Below are 24,284 nucleotides of genomic sequence, written 5' to 3'. Positions count from 1 at the left end.
ACTATTAAAAAACATAAAAGTAGCATAAATTTAATAATCTTTATTATTATTATTAGTATTATTATTAGTTTTATTATTATCTTTATATTTAATGAAAAAAATATAAATGAATGTATAAATAAATAAATGGCGGATGTATATCCATTGCCCGATGTGCCAGGCGACACATCCATCCATACATCTATATGGATTTAGGGTTCTAATTTTTTTGTCCCATAACATTACTGAGCCTTGACCTCACCAGCTGAAGCATCCACAGATTATAACACTATTCACCCATCAAAATAGGTGGTCCATTGCGAAGTCAGTTTGAACTTATCAGACCGCATGACATTTTTCCATTGCAACTTCACCAAGTGTGATCTCCCTTTATTCTTTTCTGGTCACGTTTCTTGTAAAAAGTTGACAGTTCAGCGCTATCTTTCCAAGCTTGGATAATGCACTAAAGAGTTTTTAACCCAGTTTTCATTCATTTTAAATCTCCTTAGATGTTTTCTTTGCTTATTACAGCCTAATAAGTTGACCCTTCTGAAATGGTGACGTTTATGTTCAGGGCGTGTATATATATATATATATATATATATATATATATATATATATATATATATATATATATATATATATATATATATATATATCATTTTGCAGCGTCTCAAGTTGCACCCATAAATCTGATTCATTCCATGTACAGTTTGTGGTAAAAATAATGTTGCTAGTCAAAGAAAAAAACATAAGTACTAGGAACTTGTAATACCCACACTCTCTTGTGTTGACAGTTAACATGTTATGCAGGGTGCTAATTAGTGGACCTGTGTAAGTCTTTTTGGAACATTAGCACCACATTTTCGTCACAAATTTCATAGAAATATTTATAAAAATTGTCAGTCAAAGGGATTTTCCTTAAGTCTGTTCCCTACACAACCAAATGACGTACCAAAATAATTTGCATATTAATGTAATAGAATGGAGGAATAACAGGGAATAGACGAACACAAAAAATTCTGCCAGCAGCCAGACAATGTCAAATTCTTTGGAAATGCAGAAACAAATGACTAAGGAATAGATTTTGGCCTGTAGCTAAGTGATAAAAAGACACAACAACCCTGTTTTTAACACCTAGAAGATTTGTTCATTCATTCACATAACTTTGTTTCTTCATTAAGGACACATTATATATACTTGTATATACTTATATATGCATTTAGTGATTTCATAAACTATATTCAAATTATACAAATATACTTAAATTAATAAAGTGCATTGTTTCTTCATTAAGGACATATTATATATACTTTATTTCAGTTCAATTCAATTCAATTTTATTTGTATAGCGCTTTTAACAATTGACATTGTCGCAAAGCAGCATTACACAATCAAAAGAATTTTTTAGGTTTGTATGAGATGTGCATTTAGTGATTTAATAAACTATATTCATTTTTTATAAAATATACTTGAATGAGTAAAGTACTGTACCATCTTGTTCATTTACTATAAAAAGAATTTTTTTATATTGCTACACACTCTACTTTTTTTTTTAGGAACCACTGTACATGTAACTATATTTACAGAAACACTGAAATGTTGAAGTGTATTTACTTTAAATACTGTAAGTGTACCATATACTCTCAATCTACTATATCTAAATCTAGTAGACAAATTACCATCATTTATTTGTCATTGATTAATGAATGTTTCTTTTAACGTTTAGGAACATATATACTTTGATCTCCTAGTGACATTTGGTGGATGATACATCGCTCAGGATGAACCATTGAATGAATAATTTAAAACCATTGTCCTGACATACTGTTCAGATTTTTTTTCTGACTTAAGGTAAGCCTACATTTCCGAAAAAAACAAATCATACTATTGTTCATGATATGTAACACTTTGACATATCTCTCTAGAAAATATTTATGAATAAACCTTGTGAGTAAACACTTTAACTTGAGCAGGTTTAAAGTGGCTCTGGAGTCATTCCCAGAAACACCAGGCAAAAGAGAATACAAATTCAGAAGAGGAATACACTCCAGCTGGGACCCCATCACATGGCATGACATCCTGGACACATATTCACACACTGATTTACACCAGGAGCAATTTTGCCAATAGTCTTAGTTTTGCCAGTATCTTGAGCTCAGGGTTAAACGTGGGACCTTGGAACTGTAAATCAGATTATGAGACCCTATAATTATAAAAACTCCTTTCAATCAGAAGGAGGATTTATTTTTCTTTACTTCTTTATTCTACTTCACTTTATAAAACTTTATAAAATATGTTTTTAGCAATAGCTTTAATATGTAAATATTTTGTGTTACTTGCTACTTATATGCACTTTATGTAGTTGTATTAGTAGGCTTGCTAGGTACAAAATGTATTAACTAATTATTTGTACTGTACATATTTAGAGAATGTAGTTTTTCTTTATAAATAAGTACTTTTTAAAACCCTGACAAAATAAAATCCTATGTAACTTTGTTCTTTTAAGCATTTTTACTGGAAAATAAAACCCCTGGATAAAACAATAACCTCCTTGTCCCCACCCTATCTTTCCACATGGTTACTGATAAAAATGCCACAACCCCAGTTGTTTGAAACTAAAATTTGACATTTCTAACAAATTGACCACTGGTTATTGTTACACATAATTTATAAATATGACATTGATTATATATATGTTTGATGTAATAGTTTTAGATAGTGGAAAAAATTATGTATTATTATAACTTAAACCACTATTTTTGTGTAAGTATTTCCTGATTGGAACAGCTTATCCACAAACATAAAAAACTCTGCAACCAGAACGAAAAAGCATAGAATGCACATACTACTAGGAAACTGTCACATGGAGAGAAAAAAAAACAACAGAATAATCCCTACTAGGAAACAGAACACAGTGCAGGTCATCAAGTCTTCAAGATTTTAAAAATTAAGACAGATCATTATAAGGCATTGCCAATGTAATACCAAACAGGACCTAAAGTTCCTTCGCACAATACCATGTGCCCCAACTGCCTAAGGGAAATGTCAAAGAAGAACACTTTTTTGCAAAACTTTATTTATGAAACATCTTCTACATGATTGTCATTTCTACATTTGTTGTCTTTCCACTATAGATTAACTTGTGCTCATCTGGGATCAAGGATAGCTTGATTTGGTTAAAAAAAAACTGATCCTAAAAAACCTTAACTTAAAACATGTAAGGAATGACACAAATTGACAGCCAGCTTTATTGCTTGCCCTCATGTTGGCACCTCCCACAACCCGACTCAGCTTATAAATAAAGACTAATGACACATATATAGGTGATGTTCTGAAAGAACAAGAAATCAAACAGAGAGTAAGAAGACACAAGAGAGGAGAAACAGAAGGATAACATGCAATAATAAAAAGAAGAAGAGAAAGAAGAAGAAGAGAAAGAAGAAGAAAAAGAAGAAGAAGAGTGAGAAAAAGCAAGTGAAGCTGCATTTATAGAAAAATTGGAATTGATGACATTGAGTATGTTTACAAGTATACTTATGTCAAGTCATGGGTGATTAATAATTTTCAAGCAGATGTAAGAAGTTTTTTTTTTTTTTTTTGCCAGGTAAGGATTATAAAATGGCATACATTCTACTAACAAAATGTGTTAAGTCTAAATCCTTTCAATGTTTGAAACTGGTATAAAGCATAAATTAATGTAGTAGGTTCAGTAAGAAACAAAACACTCTGATGTGCTGTGATAGAAAAATAATTACCACCTTAATGTTTGGTATTTTCCTATAACAGCATGTTCTGGTGGATGCAATTTCGCTTATGCCACAAAAATATGTGAATAATAATAATAATAATAATAATAATAATAATAATAATAATAATTTTTATTATTATTATTGTTAGTAGTAGTAGTAGTAGTAGTAGTATTGCTGTTATTATTATTATTATTATTATTATTATTATTATTGTTGTTGTTGTTGTTGCTGTTGATGATGGTAATAATAATTATTCATAATAATTTTATAAAAATGAATTTACATTTTATTATTATTATTATTATTAGTAGTAGTAGTAGTAGTAGTAGTAGTAGTGGTTTTAACAAAAAAACAACAATAGCAAAAGCAACAACAACAACAACAACAACAACAATAATAATAATCATAATAATATGCAAATTCATTTGAAAGAATAGACAAAATAACATTAAATTACTTATTTAACCTATTTAGAATATTATTTAGCATCTACAATGGGTTTGACTGTTTGCAAGGATTTCCTTTTTTCCCCCAAAATCTAAGCATAACTGCTAAATTTGGATTTGATTTCTGTGTTTTCTCCACATTGCCCTGTCAATAAAATGTACATGCATTTTATTTCTCTTTTTGTTATTCCCTTCCGATTTTTTTTTTGTAAAAAAAATCAGCACTTTGACTTAAACAGGTTATCTTCAAAATGGACAGCCAGAACCAATATAATGTATCTCGGCCGATCTACTCTACACGTGCCTTTGAACATGTTCATGAAAGGCAAGCCAGAGAAAAGAAGAGCTTCAAAGAAAAGCTAAAAGATTGCTTCAGGTTAGTCTGTTTTACCTTTGTTTTATTTGTTTATGTCTTGATTAAACTGTTTATTATGTGCAGTGTTAACTACCATGACAATTTCTGTCTTGCCTTATCACTATTATGTGTATTTTCTCATTACAGTTCCCCTCTTAAATCAATCATGCGAATTATTAAGAAGTTTTTCCCAATTCTTGATTGGCTCCCAAAATATCAACTCAGACCATGGCTTCCTGGCGACATCGTAGCAGGAATCACTGTGGGAATGGTGTGTGCTCTGCAAGGTGAGATTTGTTCAGGGAAAATAATTAGTTTGATCTCTTAGTTTTTATAGTATTTTTTAATTACATTTTTTCTGTTAGGACTGGCCTACTCACTGCTGGTTAATGTACCTCCTGTAAATGGACTTTATGCTGCTTTCTTTCCAATCCTCTCCTACTTTGTTTTGGGCACCTCTAGACATCTATCTGTAGGTAGGGTTGATGATAAACTCATAAAGATTGGAACTTTTATAAAATATGAGAACCATTTGCATTGTTTAATAATCAAATACATTTTTCCGTATTTATTGTCTGATCCTGGGGCAGGCCCATTTCCAGTAACTTGCCTGATGATGGGAGCACAGGTGTTGAATCTTGCTCCTGATCAACTGTTCATGGTGCCAGGGAATGGGACAGGTGTGAATGGAACAGCTCCAATGGTGGTCAATACGACTGCTAGAGATGCAGCAAGAGTGTCAATAAGCATCTCCATGACTGTGCTGATTGGACTGTTTCAGGTATAGTTGTTCTAAAGTAAAGGAAAAATTGCTCCTACTAGACACCTTAAACACTCCTTCCACTGACCCCAGAGTGTCTGATATGCGTTTACATTTACAGTATTAACCCACATGCTTATATTCTCAAAGGCTGTAATCTCTTCTAATCTTGCAATGGATGTTTTTGTGTTTGTGCAATATGTATGTTTGGCTGTTTGTAATGTCAAATTTCTTTTTTCTGTGAAAATACGTACATATGAATGGAGAAAATAAGCCACAGCAAAATTGGGTCCAGATGCTTCTAAGATACTATTTTTGTTTTCTGATGTAAATACCTATCCTATTACTGTCTTCCAGCTGGGGATGGGTGTGGTCCAGTTGGGTTACTTGGTGCGTTATCTATCCGACCCACTGGTAGGAGGCTTCACCACAGCAGCAGCTGTACAAGTGGTAATCTCTCAGCTCAAATTGATTTTTAATGTTCCCACTGGAAACTACAATGATGTCCTGGCAAACTTTTATGTAAGTATGCAACACGACAAGCATTCCCATTGTTGAACATTATCAGTTTAATCAAGAAATAATTGTTTCTTATTGCTTTTTAATTATTTAAGGTTAGCCATAAAAAAAGGATTTTTTTTGTTCCTTAAATGTTGCTAAAAATTGTGCAATGAGGTGATATTTGTAATTTAAGCCGATTATGTAAGCTTATGTATTTTTGTTGGTGTTTGGACAAATTTTTCTTTTAGTAACAAATGAAATGTCAAAAAGATTCAATAGAACATTGACCAGACATATGAATCATTATAAAATGTCTTTATATGAAAAATAGAAAAGGATTTACAGCACCAGATTACTGTCATTATGAATAATGTTTTTATTCACTAATTTTATAGTAAATAATTATTTACTATAACGTGTGATTGTAATGATAAATGTTAAATTAATTTTCCCAATTGTAATTTGTTTTTAGACAGTTGGGGACATATTTAAAAACATTAAGAAAACCAACATAGTTGACCTGATTGCTGGAGTACTAACAATCATTGTGGTAATGCTTGTAAAAGAGTTCAACACCAGATTTCAGAAACAACTTCCAGTGCCTATCCCCATTGAAGTGTTTGTGGTAGGTAACTGCTTTAATAAATTTTTATAAAATCTTTTCCTTTCAAAATCATCAGTAATTTTTATTAAAAAACTTCTATATTAAATGTAATTATATTTGTACAGTGCTTTTAGCAATGCAGCATTACATAAATGAAAACTCTGGATAGAAAGTAAAAAATATATATAATTTTTATAAGAAAACTTAGGCCGAAAAGTAAAATCAGATTCAAAAAACAACCCATGCTCATCTCAATTTTTGAAAACGAGAAGCATTCCCATTGTTGAACATTATCAGTACCAGATACCCCAACCATAAATTAAATGCTTTTTATAACTGTGCTACAAGTTTAAAAGTATAATTTTATAACAGGAAATTTGATTTGTTTAACATGAGAACATATATAAACCTTAAGTGTATTTGTGGTTCTCAATTATTAGCTCTGCTTTGTCTCTGTCTTCCAGACAATAATTGATGCAGGAGTTTCTTATGCGTTAAACCTTAATGCCAATTATGGTTCTGGCATTGTGGCAAATGTCCCAAGAGGGTAAGAATATGACTTTTTTTCATAAAATTTTAGTACTGGTGCAAAATATAAAATGTGACATGAAATTTGTTGTGTGTGAAATAGATTTATACCACCTCGATCGCCAGACGTAACGATCTTTAGCAGTTTGGTGGGGTCAAGCTTTGCCACTGCAGTGGTGTCTTATGCTATTGCAATCTCAGTGGCTAAAGTATATGCAGCAAAACATGATCTTGTGGTTGATGGAAATCAGGTATGTGTGTGCATGTGTGTGTTTGGGAATTATTTTACTCACTGTGTTATAAGATAGAGAGCTTACTGACTAACTGGCCAGTATCACTTGTTAGAAAAAAGATAATTGACTTAAAAAGAACATAAAGCCAGAATACGAACTTTTCCCTTTTTCCTACAGGAATTGATAGCTTTTGGAATCAGCAACATTTTTTGTGGCAGTTTCTCAGGTTTTGTGGCCACCACTGCACTCTCACGTACAGCAATAGTGGAAAGTACTGGAGGCAAAACTCAGGTACACACATTTTTCTTACTGTGCTTTCACTGGCATAATGCAGCTTATAAGTGTAATACATTGTAAAACACAATCCTTAACAATAACCCTATTAACCAAAAAACCCAAAAGGTTTTCCTCATGCGGTACTTTACCTTGTGGGGAATATATACTATTACTACTGTATACTGTATACACACACATCCCTTTTCTTTTTTGTGTTTTTTTGTATGTGTGTAAATGCAGATTGCAGGCATAATTTCGGCTCTGATAGTGCTTATAGTGATTGTGGCTCTTGGGCCTTTACTTCAGCCTCTACAAAAGGTATGCCAAAGGTCTGAAGAACATGTAATCAGAGAGTTTTATTTGGTTGATTTAATTTAATTTAATTGTATTTATTATTCGAACATTTTCCAAGGTTTTCAGATATACACAATATTTTGGGTTAGTTGTATCCAAATAAAATATCTAAAGGTCTATAAATACATAAACAGGTGTCATCTATAAATATACATAGTGCACTGTTGGATAAAGCAGCCACATAAAGAAACTTGCTGAATTTGCCCACATCTGTAAAATTTACATGCAAACAAACATGCAGTCAAAATGAAATGTCTCTTCTCACTTCTAAATTTCCAGGCAGTGCTGGGGGCCATTGTTGTTGCCAACCTGAAAGGCATGTTTATGCAGGTGCATGATATACCTATACTATGGAGGAAGAACAAAGCTGATTGTGTAAGTAATTTTAGCAACATACATGCAAGCCAAAAAAAGGTTAACTTTTGTAACTTTTTGTATAACTTTAATGGATTAAATGGATAGAATTAAATGGATAGAATTACCATGAGGTGCACGGTTTATTATGAACATAACAAGTTACACAAGTGAACAACGAAAGCACCAGTTACTGAAATTTGATGGGCATTTCAATTTAGGGCATTTTCAAATTAGGCCCCCAGGCACTTCTAGAGAACAATTGGACCCCAAAGTCTGGTTAATTTTGATTAGTGAGAACACAATTGCTCTATGCTTGCTTAAAAAGGTATGGGTATGGATCGAAGCAGATATAGAAGCCAATCATACCTGAGAACAAAAGTAGATCGCTGTTTAGATGTCAAATTGATCTACACAACCATAGCTACAGTAATAGTAGGAAGTCATGCGAGAAGGCACAAAAGAGCATTGCTGAAAAGAACATTATACATAATTATATCAAATATCAGTAACATTAGGCATAAAGTGAAGGATAACTTGCTTTTTTTATTCTTCTCTTGTGTTAAATAGTGGCTCACAAAAGTGAGTGTAAATATGCAAGCATACCCGAGAACAGTGAGCAAAGATTATGTGAATGGTGGCCTGTGGCAGACTGGGGAGGGGAACTAATTGTTCCTGGGCATAGTACATATCAATTGTGCCCAATGTAAAAAATTACCTTAAAGTGGCCAGACCATGTGTGTTAAGCAGGAGAGTTAAAAGTCAAAAGAAACCCACAAAGACATATGGAAACTGCACAGGCAGTAACCTGAGCTCAGGATACACAGTAATCAAATATTTTCTGTATAGAAAACTTTAGGTTTATACCAAAGGTATTAAACATCAAATGCCAAACATATTCCTATTAGGTCTCTGTAAAGATAAGACTGACAAAATTCCTTTACTTATTTTGCCAGTTGTTTAAAATACAATTAATGTGTACATGCTGATTATGTACTTTGTCACAGTTTATTTGGGTGTTTACATTCGCTGCCTGCATCTTTCTGGGGCTGGATATTGGTTTGCTGGCTGGTGTAGTGTTTGAACTTATCACTGTGGTTCTCAGGACACAATTGTAAGTAAAATTAGCCCCTTATTATTATTATTATTATTATTATGATTATTATTATTATTATTATTTAATGTCATGCTATACAAACACTTCAAGCCTGAAGTGTTTTCCCAAAGATTTGGTATTATAAACAATTATAAATTATTGTTATAAAAAAATATGAAATAAATTTGCCACCTTCTTTTCAGCCCAACATGTTCAGCACTTGGAAATATACCCAACACAGACATTTACAAGAATATGAAAGACTACAAACATGTAGGCAATAAAATATCATGTACTTTTATAACATGTAACCTATGCTTTTTAATAAACAATTCAGTTTTTTGACTGATCAAATTTCTTTTTGCATGGTACTAAACATTCCTCTCAGGTTCTCTCATGTCCCGGGACAAAGATTTTTAAGTGTAATGCACCAATATATTTTGCCAACATTGAGTACTTGAGAGACCGGCTAAAGAAAACAGTAAGTTCTGCAGGTGTTTGCTTGTATTTCTTAATTACAGGATCAGCTTGATTATTTGTATTTGTTGTAGACATTCTTGCTGAACTAATATCATTTTAACTTTACATGGCCAGATGGGATTTGATGCAGTGCAAGTGTTTAGGAAAAGAAACAAAGCATTAAAGAAGATTCATGGTCTAATCAAGAAGGGGAAACTTAAAGTTACACAGGTAATAATAATAATAATAATAATAATAATAATAATAATAATAATAATAATAACAAATAATTGCCAATCATTGTTAAACAATTGTATTTATATAGAACAGTTCAGAGTGGTTTACAGTGTGAGGAGAAACAGAAATATTAAATGTTAAGAGCAAAGATGAATTGTAAATATGTTCTTGTCCTTTGGTACACAAAAACAAAAGACCCTTTAACACTATAACCCTGCTGTAGAAACCATTTTTTTCTTTACTCATCACTTGTCTGTTGCAGAATGGCCTGGTGTCTGTGGACCCAACTATGAGCAATGGTGGAGTGATCAATGAGGCGTTTGAGAGTGAAGAGCAGGTAGAACCACGCCAGAAAGGGAAAAAAGAAGCTGTAGAGGTACAAGTGGACTGGGCAGCAGCACTGCCTGTCAAGGTCAATGTCCCCAATGTCGACATCCACAGCTTGGTGATGGACTTCACTGCTGTCTCCTTTGTGGATGTGATGGCTGCAAAGTCCCTCAAACTGGTAGGTGTGCATTCAGGCACTGGATAGCTAAAATTCCAAGGTAGTAAAAAGTATTGCAGTCATTATTCATGGTTCTAGGTAGAGCCATTTGAGCATGATGCTCTTAATGATTTCTATTAATTTCTTGTAGGTTGAATCACTGAATAAAAATAGTAATAATATATCCATTTTCAAGTAACATTTAAAGAATTCTGGAAACTCTACTTGAGAACTTACCACAACTTAAGACTTTGAGATAGTGTTGTTAATTGAGGAAGTGTTGGCTTAAGCGGTTGAGGCTCTAAACTACTGATTGGAGTGTCAGCCTCCCAGCCAGTTACCTTAGCGACACGCCTAAACACGTCTTGCAAGTACAGTAGAAGCGGGACCCACCAACAAAAACACGATCTGAGATCCGGATGTCTGGAAAAGTTGTCCATTCGTGCAGTTGTCTAACCTATTAGCTATTTCTAAATAATAATAAAGTGGGGCAATACTCTTAATACACAGCATACCTTATATTTTAAGGTGACCCTGTAACAATTTTTTACTTTTAAGTAATTTAGTGTATGTGTACAAATATTTACCAAGGTACCCAAAACGGAAAAAAAAAACCATTTAAAATGTATAAAAATTAACTGAAATTGAAATTAACTTTGTGTCATATCTGGACTCTTCAGGAATTTTTACCAGTCATGACTTCATTAAGTCTCTTTTTTTTCACAGATTATAAAGGAATTCATACGCATTGGAGTAAACGTATATATAGCTGGCTGTGATGGTATGTACTTGTGATGGATAACAAACCATTCCGTTTTCTAAAATAGTTTTTTTGTAGTAGTTAATGATACATGGTCTTTTTTTGGACCCTCCTCTGAAAGAGAAAGTCAATTTGTAAGGGTTTACACAGCAGAAATCAGCATGCTGCATTATGACTAAATCACGGTGCTTCCTAGTTTAAAATATATGAACAAAAAAGATGATCATTTTGTAATTAATGTGATTATGCTTAATTAACACAATATGTTATAGATGAGCTTATCATGAAGATGGAAGCCATGGGCTTCTTTGATCAAATGGTGCACAGAGGTATGCTCTTCCTCACCGTCCATGATGCTATTCTCTACATCAAGATTGAAACTGGTAGTGATATCACAGATGACCCGATGATGGACAAGGTATATATTAATGACAGATTAAGTTTGGATATGAAATAAAATGCTTCAGTTAGGAAAACCTGAGTTGTATTTAGAAATGATGGCCAAAGAATAACTACTAAGATAAGGAATGTTTTTTAAATAATTCTTCTAAAAACAAAAGGTTTAAATAGTCTTAACACTACTAATTGGCAAAATGTTTAAGCTAAACCTATCTTCTTCTGAGAGACTGTAGGTGTAGTTTTAAAATATGTCTAAAACGGCAAAAAGATTCTCTAAGTTTCTGTAAAGACTTGTTTACAGTTGAGAGGTTATAAAATCACAGTAATCTAGCACCAGCTTCCGGGGCCGAGCACATCATCAGCCTATACCATTATTATTCCATTTTCCACTTTTGCATGCAAAATCAAATGAGGGAAGTATCACGCTTCTCAAATGATTGGGCACACAGTAAATCTATGAGCCAGTTGTAACCTGAAACAAATGCTCAACCTATAATTTTATCTGAAAGATCACACTTAAGTGTGTCAGTAAGGTGTGTTACATATACACCCATACATATGCCTTGTAATCATTGGAATATACATTATATTGTAAAGTATATAGTGTAAATATTGCAATTTTTTGGATCAGAAGCCTTCAGCATTAGTATATGTCTAGGCCACATACTTCCTATGCAGTATTTCTTCAAATCACAAGTAGCCATTATTATTTATTATAGCATTTTTCACATATAATTTTTTATTTTAAATTCATAATTGAAAAATAACCAATATTTTAAAATATTAGAATGTTAGTCACCTATGTGTAATATGAATGCAAGGACCCCTGTAATATGAATAAGTGAAAAAAAAAATCTAACACATCACCCTGACCACTATTGTAATGGGTGGAATTACGTCACACATCTTTTTGAAAACATCAGGTGGTCAGGTGGTATTCCCTAATGTATTGAGATTAGAAAAGGTTGGAACTTCTGTCTTACAACTATGATAAAAAAAAATTGGTATTGCCTCTCTTCCAACGTCCAGATCTCACAGTTGCAAGATGACAAAGAACCTTTCATTGATGATGAAGACCTGATTGAGACATATGACAACCAGCGCAGGGTCAGTGACTCAATTTATTGCTATAAAATTAAACACATCAATTAAGTAGATCATACAATAGGGTTTAATATTTTAGTAAAATTATTATAGTATAAAAAGTGCTGAATGTTAGGAATCTACTGTAAATGTTTTTCATTATGTCATGATTTAGTAAAAATATCTCTCTATTTTATCTATAGGCTATCCATGGGCTCTCAGGCTAAGCCTGATCAGATCCTGTTTTGGTGTTTTGGTTGGTTTTGGACCTAGGAAGAAGCCAAGAAGGCAAAAACAGAAAATAGATTCAGATGATACACTTGAATATGCTTAGTTATCATATAAAAAGTATTTCCTGCTACAATTTTATCTCTGGTTTAAAAGGATAGGATTTTAAGGGATGAATCACCATAATAAACATTTAAATTCTCCGCTTACATATTAGTCTTAAAGCATATTATTTGGCAAGAACTATGAATCATTTCATAGGCACAATGAAACCAATAAAATGTATACATACAGTATATGCTACATAAATTTAAGCACAATACAGTATAACACTGCATACAGTACCACACTTTAAGATATTTACAGCACTTACTTCATTCATTCGGTATATGCATTGCTCATTCCACACTGATGTTTTTTTTTTTTAAACTACCAAGTATTTATCATACATTCTGCACAATAACCGTTTTAAAAATGCTCATTATATGCTTTATATATACTATATATAATTCTGCTGTACCCTCTTTAGTTTTTAAATGCAGTTCAGCACAATATCATTTAAGGGGATACAGTACATATCTAATGAGGCATACAGGTTTAAGTCTTGATGCTGTCTCTCTTATTTTGCTATTATTTTTATTGGAGTTTTTTTTTTTCTTCTAACAGTACAGTATATAAAGTTACAAGAAAATTGGACGAAAATTATTGACACCAAAACAAAAGCATTTATGTAACAACTGTCTTAGAGTTCTGCTTTTCTTGTCTTTATAATTACTTTATAATTCATGTAATGTCAATATATTCTATATTTCTTCTGTTGTTATAATTCCAAATATAAAGCATATTTTGCTGTATCTGCCCTATTCCCATTATTTCTTTAATCTTGTAGAGAAAAAAATATTTATAATAAAAAGAATTACTTTGAATATGTATGTTACAAGATGACTACTTTAAAAAATGTTTGTTATACTGATTGGAACATTGGTCTGGAGACCATTTTCTGGTGTCTGGCGGTTCATGTTATTTCTTGATTTGTCTCTTGTTTGTGAGAGTGTATCTTTCCAACCCAAAAGATTTCAAAAGGGATTTTAATATTGCAAGCATTTAGAACTCAATTTGTATGTGAGATTACCCTGCTGGGGATAAGCAACATTATGAAACAGACCATCTTTGGATGTTTGGTAGTTGGTGATTAACATTCATGATGTGGTAATGTCCTTAGCTGGGTCCCATGCTCTCTGTTTTAGTTTGTACCCCGCTTAGTCAACCTGGTAAATCATTTGTTCCTTGGGAACCACCAATACCCATTTGTGGTTGAGTTAATACGCTGTAGCGAAACTTTGTACAATTTTATAAAATGCAGAAAGTTTTATACAAAATGACAAGAGTGGAAACCACCTTTAATCTTCATGATTTTGTAAGGGTTTTGATAAATTGTGGACAACAATACAACCTTCGGTCGGTTTGTTTATAATCTGTGTTCAGGAATGCTGTACAGCATGAAAACTTTCTAAACAGCGTGTCCATCTTTAGTGACATAAGGAGCTTGTAACGCTGCAGGTCTCTCTGCAGGCAAACCTGCAGGCCGTTATACCACAGAGTTCTGGACAGGCAGATCTGTGGCCTATCTCTCACACTCACACTCAAATTATATAGGCCCTGACTGTAGAAATTCTAGTGTGCGGACATTAGTTTGACATCCAGTATTGGATGAATTTGGATTTATGTTGGTCTGGTATAGAAGAAAGATAAAAGATGAGAGAAAAAGAAAAAAGAAAAGAAAAAAGAAAAAGAAGTGTTGAAAAAAAGTAAAGAGAAAAATAAATTTTGAAAAAAAAGGCAAAAGTAAAGAGAAAAAGAAGTACTGAAAAAAAGACAGAAAATCAAACACTTAGTACCTAATCTGTTGCCAACTCACCAGCCCCCAAGCCTGCACAGAGCCCACACTCAACACACTGAACCTTCCTGTTCTCCTGGTGCTTTACAGAGCTTATAGGCAAGGAGATTAACTGGTGTTTACAAATAAGATACTGATGTAACTGTTGATAAGAGATACAGTGGGGCAAAAAAGTATTTAGTCAGCCACCAATTGTGCACGTTCTCCCACTTAAAAATATGAGAAAGGCCTGTAATTTTCATCATAGGTATACATCAACAATGAAAGAGAAAATAAGAAAAAAACTCCAGAAAATCACATTGTAGGATTTTGTAACTTCTTCTTTAAGAGGCTCCTCTGTCCTCCACTAGCTACCTGTATTAATGGCATCAGTTTGAACTCATTATCAGTATAAAAGACACCTGTCCACAACCTTAAACAGTCACACTTCAAACTCCACTATGGCCAAGACTAAAGAGCTGTCAAAGACACCAGAAACAAAATTGTAGACCTGCACCAGGATGGGAAGACTGAATCTGCAATAAGTAAGGAGCTTGGTGTAAAGAAATCAACTGTGGAGCAATTATTAGAAAATGGAAGACATACAAAACCACTGATAATCTCTCTCGATCTGGGGCTCCACGCAAGATCTCACCCCCTGGGGTCAAAATTACCTAGTGAGTGACCTGCAGAGAGCTGGGACCAAAGTAACGAAAGGTACCATCAGTAACACACTGCGCTGCCAGGGACTGAAATCCTGCAGTGCCATATGTGTCCCCCTGCTTAAGCCAGTAGATGTCAAGGCCTGTCTGAAGTTTGCTAGAGAGCATTTGGGTGATCCAGAAGAGGATTCGGAGAATGTCATATAGTCAGATGAAACCAAAATAGAACTTTTTGGTAAAATCTCAACTTACGTGTTTGGAGAAAAATAAATGCTGAGTTGCATCCAAAGAAAACCATACCTACTGTAAAGCTTTGGGGTGGAAACATCATGCTTTAGGGCTGTTTTTCTGCAAAGGGACCAGGACAACTGATCCGTGTTAAGGAAAGAATGAATGGGGCCGTGTATCGTGAGATTTTGAGTAAAAACCTCCTTCCATCAGCAAGGGCATTGAAGATGAAACTTGGCTGGCTCTTTCAGCATAACAATGATTCCAAACACACCGCCCGGTAATGAGGGAGTGGCTTCATAAAAAGTATTTCAAGGTACTGGAGTGGCCTAACCTCTCCAGATCTCAACCCCATGGAAATTCTTTGGAGGGAGTTGAAAGTCTGTGTTGTCCAGGGACAGCCCCAAAACATCACTGCTCTAGAGGAGATCTGCATGGAGGAATGGACCAAAATACCAGCAACAGTGTGTGAAAACCTTGTGAAGACTTTTGACCTCTGTCATTGCCAACAAAGGGTATAAAACAAAGTATTGAGATGAAATTTTGTTATTGACCAAAAAATTATTTTTCACCATAATATGAAACTGAATTGTTTAAAAATCCTACAGAGTGATTTTTTGGATTTTTTTTCTTATCATGTCTCTCATAGTTGAGGTATACCTATGATGAAAATTACAGGCCTCTCTCACCTTTTTAAGTGGGAGAACTTACACAACTGGTGGCTGACTAAATACTTTTTTGCCCCACTGGAAGTCCATAAGAAATTTATACTAAAGTTGCAGATTCTATTACACAGGATGGAAGGGTGAGCACTAGGGTTCAGAAATTGTAGAAGATCTATTGTTGTGTAGAATAGACCAATTTAATCAAATTAAATTGTAAAATGTTGTACAATTGCTACTTGTTCCTGCAAAATTAATGTTTAGGTTCAGTTTTGAAATACTAAAACATAATTTGGAAATCCTTAAGAGATGTATTTATTTATTTAAATTGATTTTAATTGGCCTCTAAACTGACTAATATTATCTAAGTGTCTTTCTTTTGATCAGTTACACACTTCACACACACACACACACACACACACACACACATTGATCACTATTATTATTATTATTGTTATTATGCATATATATGTATATATGCTCCTTTTTTATAATGTTCACAATAGTCATTTTACCTTTGACTTTATGTCTGTACTCTTTTATTCTTTATACTTTTATTTATCATTACTCTTTCTATACATTTTTTTCCTGAACTAAATGGTGCATAGAAAGATTGATGATATATATAGACATACAAACATATACAGTATATATATATATATATATATATATATATATATATATACAGTATATAATCTGCCCTACAGCCATGTATATGCAGTATAGTATTTTGGTATTTTGGCTAACTAAGATGTTACCTACTGTCTAAGATGATAAAGGCAAAGTTATCTAATAAATAAATTATAGTATTTCTTTTTTATTACAAACAAGTTTTATTGTTAGTTTTGATGTTAAATTGGTAAAATAGATCAAAATGCAATAAAATTTATATAAGTAATTTATATAAGGCATTTAAACTACCAAAGAGAAAAAAAATCACATGTATGTTTAAAACTTGATTTAAATTATCTTTTGATCTGTTAAACCTTAAATGTTCTGAAACATTATAACAGAAACAGGGCTTACACTCTTATACTCTTGAACCTGCTGAGCTGTAAGTGACCCACTTTGGCCTCAGCTGAGAAAAATGCTTGGAATGAGGAGGAGTTCAACAAGAGATGTCAAAGCTTAATTGTTCAGTGTTTAAAAAATTAAAAGAAATTTTAAGTCAAAACTTAACACATAACCATAATATCTTGAATACTGTAAGCCTGAACATGCACCTTTCAATTACTGGTAAGGACACAAACTGCTGCATTCTCAACTGTTTCCATAAGGTGGCAGCAAGTCCTATCTTAAATGTTTAAAAGGCTGTTCAAGCACTGATAAACTAGCTCATTCAATGCCTTGTACAGTTAGCTTATGGGACTGACCCTTTTTGGGGCATTATTTACAAGAGAATGTTATAGAGAGTCCTGGAGAGCAGAAATATATCCACAATCTCAGGGGCGTAGCAAGCTTTTTAAAAGTGTGGGGGATAAATGTGGTTTGTTTGTTAACAATAAAAATGATGAATACAATGACAAAAGGGTACAAAAGGTATTAACATACAAGATATAAAAAGCTTTCAATTCAAATGAGTGATAGTGATACTAGAGTGATACTAAAAACACCCTCAGAACACACTTGCTTGACTTGCTAAAGATTTAGAATCAGAAATGCTTTAATAATCTTAGGGAGAAATTATTTTGTTACTCCAAATATACAGACATTTCATACAAACAACATACTGTATATTCAGAACAAAAATATAAACAACTATGTACATATATGAATGCAACCAACAACAACAACAACTGACCAAATAATATATGACCAACTATATCTCTCATTTAAAAGAACCAAAAGTGCTCTTTCTGCTCTCCTTACAAGAGACAAACTGCTCAGCAACCTTTTTTTTGTTTCCCCTGTCCAGCTTGTCTTTATGTACATGGCACACAGCAACACTGTTGAGGCGAGTTTGGGTCAGTGAATATTGAAAAGTAATACAATGAAATAAATGCAAACAGCATCTAATGGCAATAGGCTACTGTTGTTTAATGTCAACATTTTTCAATTTTCATCTCTCAACTTCACTTACAGGATTTCTCTTGAAAAAGGTGTCAATCTTCTCCTGCCTCTTTCTTTTCTGCATCTTAATGATACTGCGTGACAAAAGGACAGTGGTAAGCTTGATAGTGGTATGGGTCTGACAGGACTGGGACTGCTACATGGATCTGACCGGACTGTGACTGTTACATTTTGCTTACTTGCAGATAAGCAAGTAATGAAGATATAAAACAAAAAAAGTCCTCACAAAAAGATTTTTCTAAATAATAATAATAATATAAACAGAAGTAAAATAATATAAATAATAGTATAAATAATTTAACAATTTACTGTTTTTAAACATTGAAATAATATACACATTAAAATAATAATCTTCCATAGTCAACAGCTATGCAAACTGACATTATTTCTCACTTTTTTCTCCTCAACAGATACAATCAAACACAACAGGCAAGTCAGCTAATAAACAAACAAAGCTCAAAATATAAAAATCAATTGCACTGGCAATAAACCCATAAATACATTGCTTAACATTGTCAATTTGTTCCTCATCATCAATTTCCTGCCTTCTTCATCACAGTTACTTTATGCATTGATGCCACACACATAACCGAATTTAGCTAAGTTAGCTACTGAACACTATCCCAATTAGCAATTGCCATTAGTCTAAAAAACGAAATATAATACAGAAAACTTTCGACATGTCAACATAACATAAAGAGAACATCTTCCCAAACATATATCAAGCTTATTTAAAAACCTCAAAAGCATAAACATTCAAAGTACCAAAGATTAAACGGATGATTATTTACGGAGATGTAAATAATCATAACAACCATAAGTTCCCGCCCCCTCTGCACGAGCTGACCGATAAATCTAACACACCAAGAGAGGCGGGACTTAAGGTAGAACAGCCAATCATCAGCCGGTGTCATGTTTGAGAGGGAGGGGAGAGGCGAGCGTAGACGCAGAGCGGCCAGAGAAACGGAGGGGCGAAGGCGTTTGTTCAAAACTGCGGGAAAACTGTAGAAAAAGTGTGGGTGTTGAACCCTCTCACCGGGAAAAGTGTGGGTGTTAAAACACCCACATCCCCCACGGGTGCGACGCCCCTGCACAATCTGAGGCAAACAAGGACCAAGTTACCAACCCTAATTTCTGCTGATTCAGTAGTTTGGTTACATCATATTTGTAATTCTTATTTTAGAAAAGATAATAGCTGGTTAGTTGAGACCATCTTTTATTTCATATATATACAGCACCTGCTTTCCATGTGTTGATCTCTCAGCTCAAAATGGTTGCGTCTGTTTCCACACACAGCCACAATAGCTTCTTTTTAATTGCGTATGTGAGTGGCTGCTGTCAAAAGCTGACACGCCAAGATCTTGGAATTTACAATTTATTTAGACCATCATTGCAACAGCTGTTAAATAAAAGTAATTTTATGTCAAAACCATATCTTTATCCAATCTACTTATTTAATTTCTCATCTCTGATTGACTCTCTGATTACCAAACAGGGAGTGTATTTGGCTGACAATAGAAAAAGTACAACTTAGCGTAAACAAGGTATAAGATACTCAACTTAAAAAAGATATTTCTTTGTATTAATAAATTAGACAGAAATTTCTGCCGTACAAAAAGACAGGCATGGTTGCACATGGGCTTCAACTTGATATAATACCACTGATTACATTAAAGCTAAATAAAGCTGAATTAAAGCTTATTTTTTAGCTTTAACCCTTTAACTATTTCTACAAACTCTGTGCCAGGCCCTAACAATTCACAACAAAACACAAAGTGTTTTTTTTTTAAAGTGTTAAAAGTGTTTAACCATCTTTATCAAAGAAAGAAATTTAACATAAGAATTTCTTACTCATTGGATCTAAAATCCCTTTATTGCATCCATATCACTGATAGTATTCCAAGTGGGTGAGAGGACTTCCTGTGGCATTCTCATATTACCTATGCTAACACCTATGATATTTGTAATGACATGTTGTAAAGAGGCCAGAAATATTAAAACATCAATATAAAAAAGAATGCTGAGAGAAATGAGGATTTCAGAATAAAATAAATGATAAATAAATAAATAAATAAATTTTAAATGTACTCAGTTCTGTTTTATCAAAACAAGTGGCAAGCATTAGGGGATAGACCTTTATGCATGTTTTTGGCAACGGGTTTGTTCCAAAACATTTTCTAAGCATGGAGGATTTGAGGATATAGTGGTCTCCAGTTTTTCTAGTAATTGTATCAGTCCATAAGGTGCATGCAACAACGCATGATTATAAAATTGATGATAATCAGGAATGTGTAAAAAAAACACCAGTCATACAAACTATACAGTAGGTGTTTGTATTCAACATATAAATAAGTAAAATACAAAAAAGAAGTGTACGATAGCATGTGTGTTTGGATGGCTTATTTTAAATATGAGGAAGTTAAATGAGATCTTATACATGGTGAAAAAACCTTTATAATGTAGGAGAGAATTTAAATGACATTAGTCATTATCACTATCACTAACTTTCTGGAACAGAGATAAAAAGCTGGTAGAGAACAAGACGTCTTATAACACTCATGCTCTGGAATGTAAATCTTATCTACTTTGTCATTTTTTGTCCAATAGCAATTGATAGCCCCTCTCTCTCTCTCTTTCTCTCTCTCTCTCTCTCTCTCTCTCTCCTGGTACTGTATTCTGAACTGTCTGTTGCAGGTAGCAGGGGTGATCTCAGGCCTGATGGTACTTATAGCAGTCATGGGCCTCGGGCCTCTACTTCAACCACCGCAGATGGTAGGTTGGATATGCGTTAGGAGTGGGGTATTATAAGACCATTGAAAATCATTTTAGAAGGACATGGAGTTTGCATGTTCTCCCTTGGTGAATTTTTCCGGGTGCTACGGTTTCCTTCCACAGTCCAAAGACATACAAGCCAGTGTCCTGCAATGTGTACCTTCGCTTGTGCCCTAAGTCTCCTGGGATAGGCTCCAGGTCCCCCATAACCTTATATGTAGGATAACGCAATACAGATAATGAGAGAGTGAGTGAAAAACACTTGCTTTGCTTATAATAATCCTGTTCGATATTTTTGTGCTCCATTTCTCGCGTCCAGTAACTGTCAGCTGACAATGTCATTGCTAACCTGAAGGGCATGTTTATACAGCTCAATGATGTGTCCAAATTGTAGAATCAGATAAGCACAGTATTGTGTACGTAGCTCATTTGTGGCAAATAAACACATATTAAAGAATCTGTTTAATAAAATATTATTTGATTATTATCAATTAATAAAGCATTAATAAGCATTCTCCCTCCCCTAATAATAATTATGTTAGAATTATTTATGCTTGCTGAGCAAGCAATTATTTATGCTGAGCTTGCAATTGTGTGTGTGTGTATATATATATATATATATATATATATATATATATATATATATATACACACACACACATATATATATATATAAAATATATATATATATATATATATATATATATATATAAAACTAGTCTTCATCAGGTTGTTTGCAAATTGTATAATTATCTATGCCAGTGTTTCTCATTGTATTACTATATACATATACATCGTTTTATATATATATATATATATATATATATATATATATATACATATGGATATATTACTAAGACTAGTTAAAATATCTAAATAGATATATAACTATAGATATATGTTAGACTAGTAATATAGTAATATATAGTTATACATACTATATATCTAACTAGTCTTCATTGGGTTGTTTGCAAATTGTATGCCAGTGTTTCTCATTGAATTACTGAGTTATTGAGAGATTCTATATTGCATATTTTTATTGACAAAAACATTCTGCTGGTTGCACATAACTAATTTGGTAGAAATAGCTGCTATAGAATTATTAATAGATTTAGTCCTAAAAGTTTATTTGAGTGTTTATACTGTATGCATAATTGTTATATGATGGGGCTCTTTGTAAGTTAGCTAATGGGACAAACACTTGGGAATATTTTAACTACAGGAATATGAAAGACTACAAAAAAATGGTAATACACATGGAATATTAACTCTGACTAATCTCCAACTTTGTCTCCTTCACAGATTATTGAGCTTTCTGGAATACAATTGTTCAACTTACCCATATATTTCACCAACATTGACTATTGCAAGGAGTGGTTAGGTGATACTATAAGTTGAATGTTTAACATATTTATGGACTAGCGTTGGGGCCTGTCATATTTGGGAAAAGAGTTCGTAAAAATAGATTAACTGTTAAAACAATCGGATTTTTTGTAATCAGTGATTTCAGGTTGAAGCCAACATACTCTCTGCCTAACGTATTACAAATACAACAAAATAAAGATGAAATTAAGATATGACAAACAGCACCTGGTGAGCTTTTGTTTTTTATATCATATTACTGATTTCAACAAACTACTGTAATAATCAATGCCTCTCTTCTTCACCTCAGGCTATTCATGAACTCTCTATATGAAGGTGAGCAAAATACTTGTTACGCTAATTGATCAAAAAGGTCTAGACTTCCTACTGAATCAACCTTTTACAAAACATAAACATGCATAGGTCCTTAAACATTAATTTACTTCGTAAACCTTTGTGACTTAATATTAAAACCAGTTTATTTGTGCATTACAACCTGTTTGAGCAGAAATGCCAGCGGAGGTAAACCACATTCAAGTGCCTTATGGAGAAATGTTTGTTAAAAACTAACCAGAGGATGTCCATTTAAATTCTTATTTTCATTTCCTCCCAATCATACTGTTCAATAGTGAGAAGAATGACATATTTGACAAGAATGACAAGAATGATATATTTTAGATTCATTACACACAACTGAAGTAGTTCAAGCCTTTTAATTGTTTTAATTTAGATGATTTTGGCATACAGCTCATAAAAAAACCCAAATTCCTATCTCCAAAAATTAGCATATCATGAAAAGATTCTCTAAACGAGCTATTAACCTAATCATCTGAATCAACCAATTAACGGCAAAAGATTCCTGAGGCTTTTAAAAACTCCCAGGTTCATTACTCAAAACCGCAATCATGGGTAAGACTGTTGACCTGACTGCTGTCCAGAAGGCCATCAGTGACACCCTCAAGCAAGAGGGTAAGACACAGAAAAAGATTACTGAACGAATAGGCTGTTCCCAGAGTGCTGTATCAAGGCACCTCAGTGGGAAGTCTGTGGGAAGAAAAAAGGGTGGCAGAAAACGCTGCACAACGAGAAGAGGTGACCGGACCCTGAGGAAGATTGTGGAGAAGGACCGATTCCAGACCTTGGGGGACCTGCGGAAGCAGTGGACTGAGTCTGGAGTAGAAACATCCAGAGCCACCGTGTACAGGCGTGTGCAGGAAATGGGCTACAGGTGCCGCATTTCCCAGGTCAAGCCACTTTTGAACCAGAAACAGCGGCAGAAGCGCCTGACCTGGGCTACAGAGAAGCAGCACTGGACTGTTGCTCAGTGGTCCAAAGTACTTTTTTCGGATGAAAGCAAATTTTGCATGTCATTCGGAAATCAAGGTGCCAGAGTCTGGAGGAAGACTGGGGAGAGAGAAATGCCAAAATGCCTGAAGTCCAGTGTCAAGTACCCACAGTCAGTGATGGTCTGGGGTGCCATGTCAGCTGCTGGTGTTGGTCCACTGTGTTTTATCAAGGGCAGGGTCAATGCAGCTAGCTATCAGGAGATTTTGGAGCATTTCATGCTTCCATCTGCTGAAAAGCTTTATGGAGATGAAGATTTAATTTTTCAGCACGACCTGGCACCTGCTCACAGTGCCAAAACCACTGGTAAATGGTTTACTGACCATGGTATTACTGTGCTCAATTGGCCTGCCAACTCTCCTGACCGGAACCCCATAGAGAATCTGTGGGATATTGTGAAGAGAAAGTTGAGAGACGCAA

At 33.8% G+C, this 24,284-nt stretch overlaps 1 protein-coding gene across 1 annotated transcript; it reads left to right on the top strand.

The window, feature by feature from the left end:
* The first annotated feature begins 3,474 nt into the window (after positions 1-3,474).
* slc26a4 (solute carrier family 26 member 4) lies at positions 3,475-13,461 on the top strand. Its single transcript, XM_053508667.1, has 21 exons — positions 3,475-3,498; positions 4,417-4,553; positions 4,680-4,819; positions 4,898-5,008; positions 5,123-5,313; positions 5,650-5,814; positions 6,266-6,418; positions 6,862-6,944; positions 7,029-7,176; positions 7,336-7,449; positions 7,675-7,752; positions 8,068-8,163; positions 9,150-9,256; positions 9,442-9,511; positions 9,627-9,719; positions 9,833-9,928; positions 10,197-10,439; positions 11,145-11,199; positions 11,451-11,596; positions 12,607-12,684; positions 12,864-13,461. Exons 2-21 carry the CDS (start codon positions 4,429-4,431, stop codon positions 12,885-12,887), a joined length of 2,316 nt encoding a protein of 771 aa, XP_053364642.1. The 5' UTR covers positions 3,475-3,498; positions 4,417-4,428; the 3' UTR covers positions 12,888-13,461.
* The last annotated feature ends 10,823 nt before the right edge of the window (positions 13,462-24,284 follow it).

This window comes from Clarias gariepinus, chromosome 12, assembly GCF_024256425.1.
Source record: "Clarias gariepinus isolate MV-2021 ecotype Netherlands chromosome 12, CGAR_prim_01v2, whole genome shotgun sequence".
Lineage (NCBI taxonomy): Eukaryota > Metazoa > Chordata > Actinopteri > Siluriformes > Clariidae > Clarias > Clarias gariepinus.
This window is presented reverse-complemented; position numbering and strand designations above follow the sequence as displayed.

Bases quoted from the DNA above. Each gene is read 5' to 3' on its own strand.
- slc26a4 (XM_053508667.1), top strand. From the start codon at position 4,429: ATGGACAGCCAGAACCAATATAATGTATCTCGGCCGATCTACTCTACA. The intron at 9,257-9,441 runs GTAAGTAAAATT...CCTTCTTTTCAG, and splicing joins GTGGTTCTCAGGACACAATT to CCCAACATGTTCAGCACTTG. The intron at 10,440-11,144 runs GTAGGTGTGCAT...TTTTTTTCACAG, and splicing joins CTGCAAAGTCCCTCAAACTG to ATTATAAAGGAATTCATACG.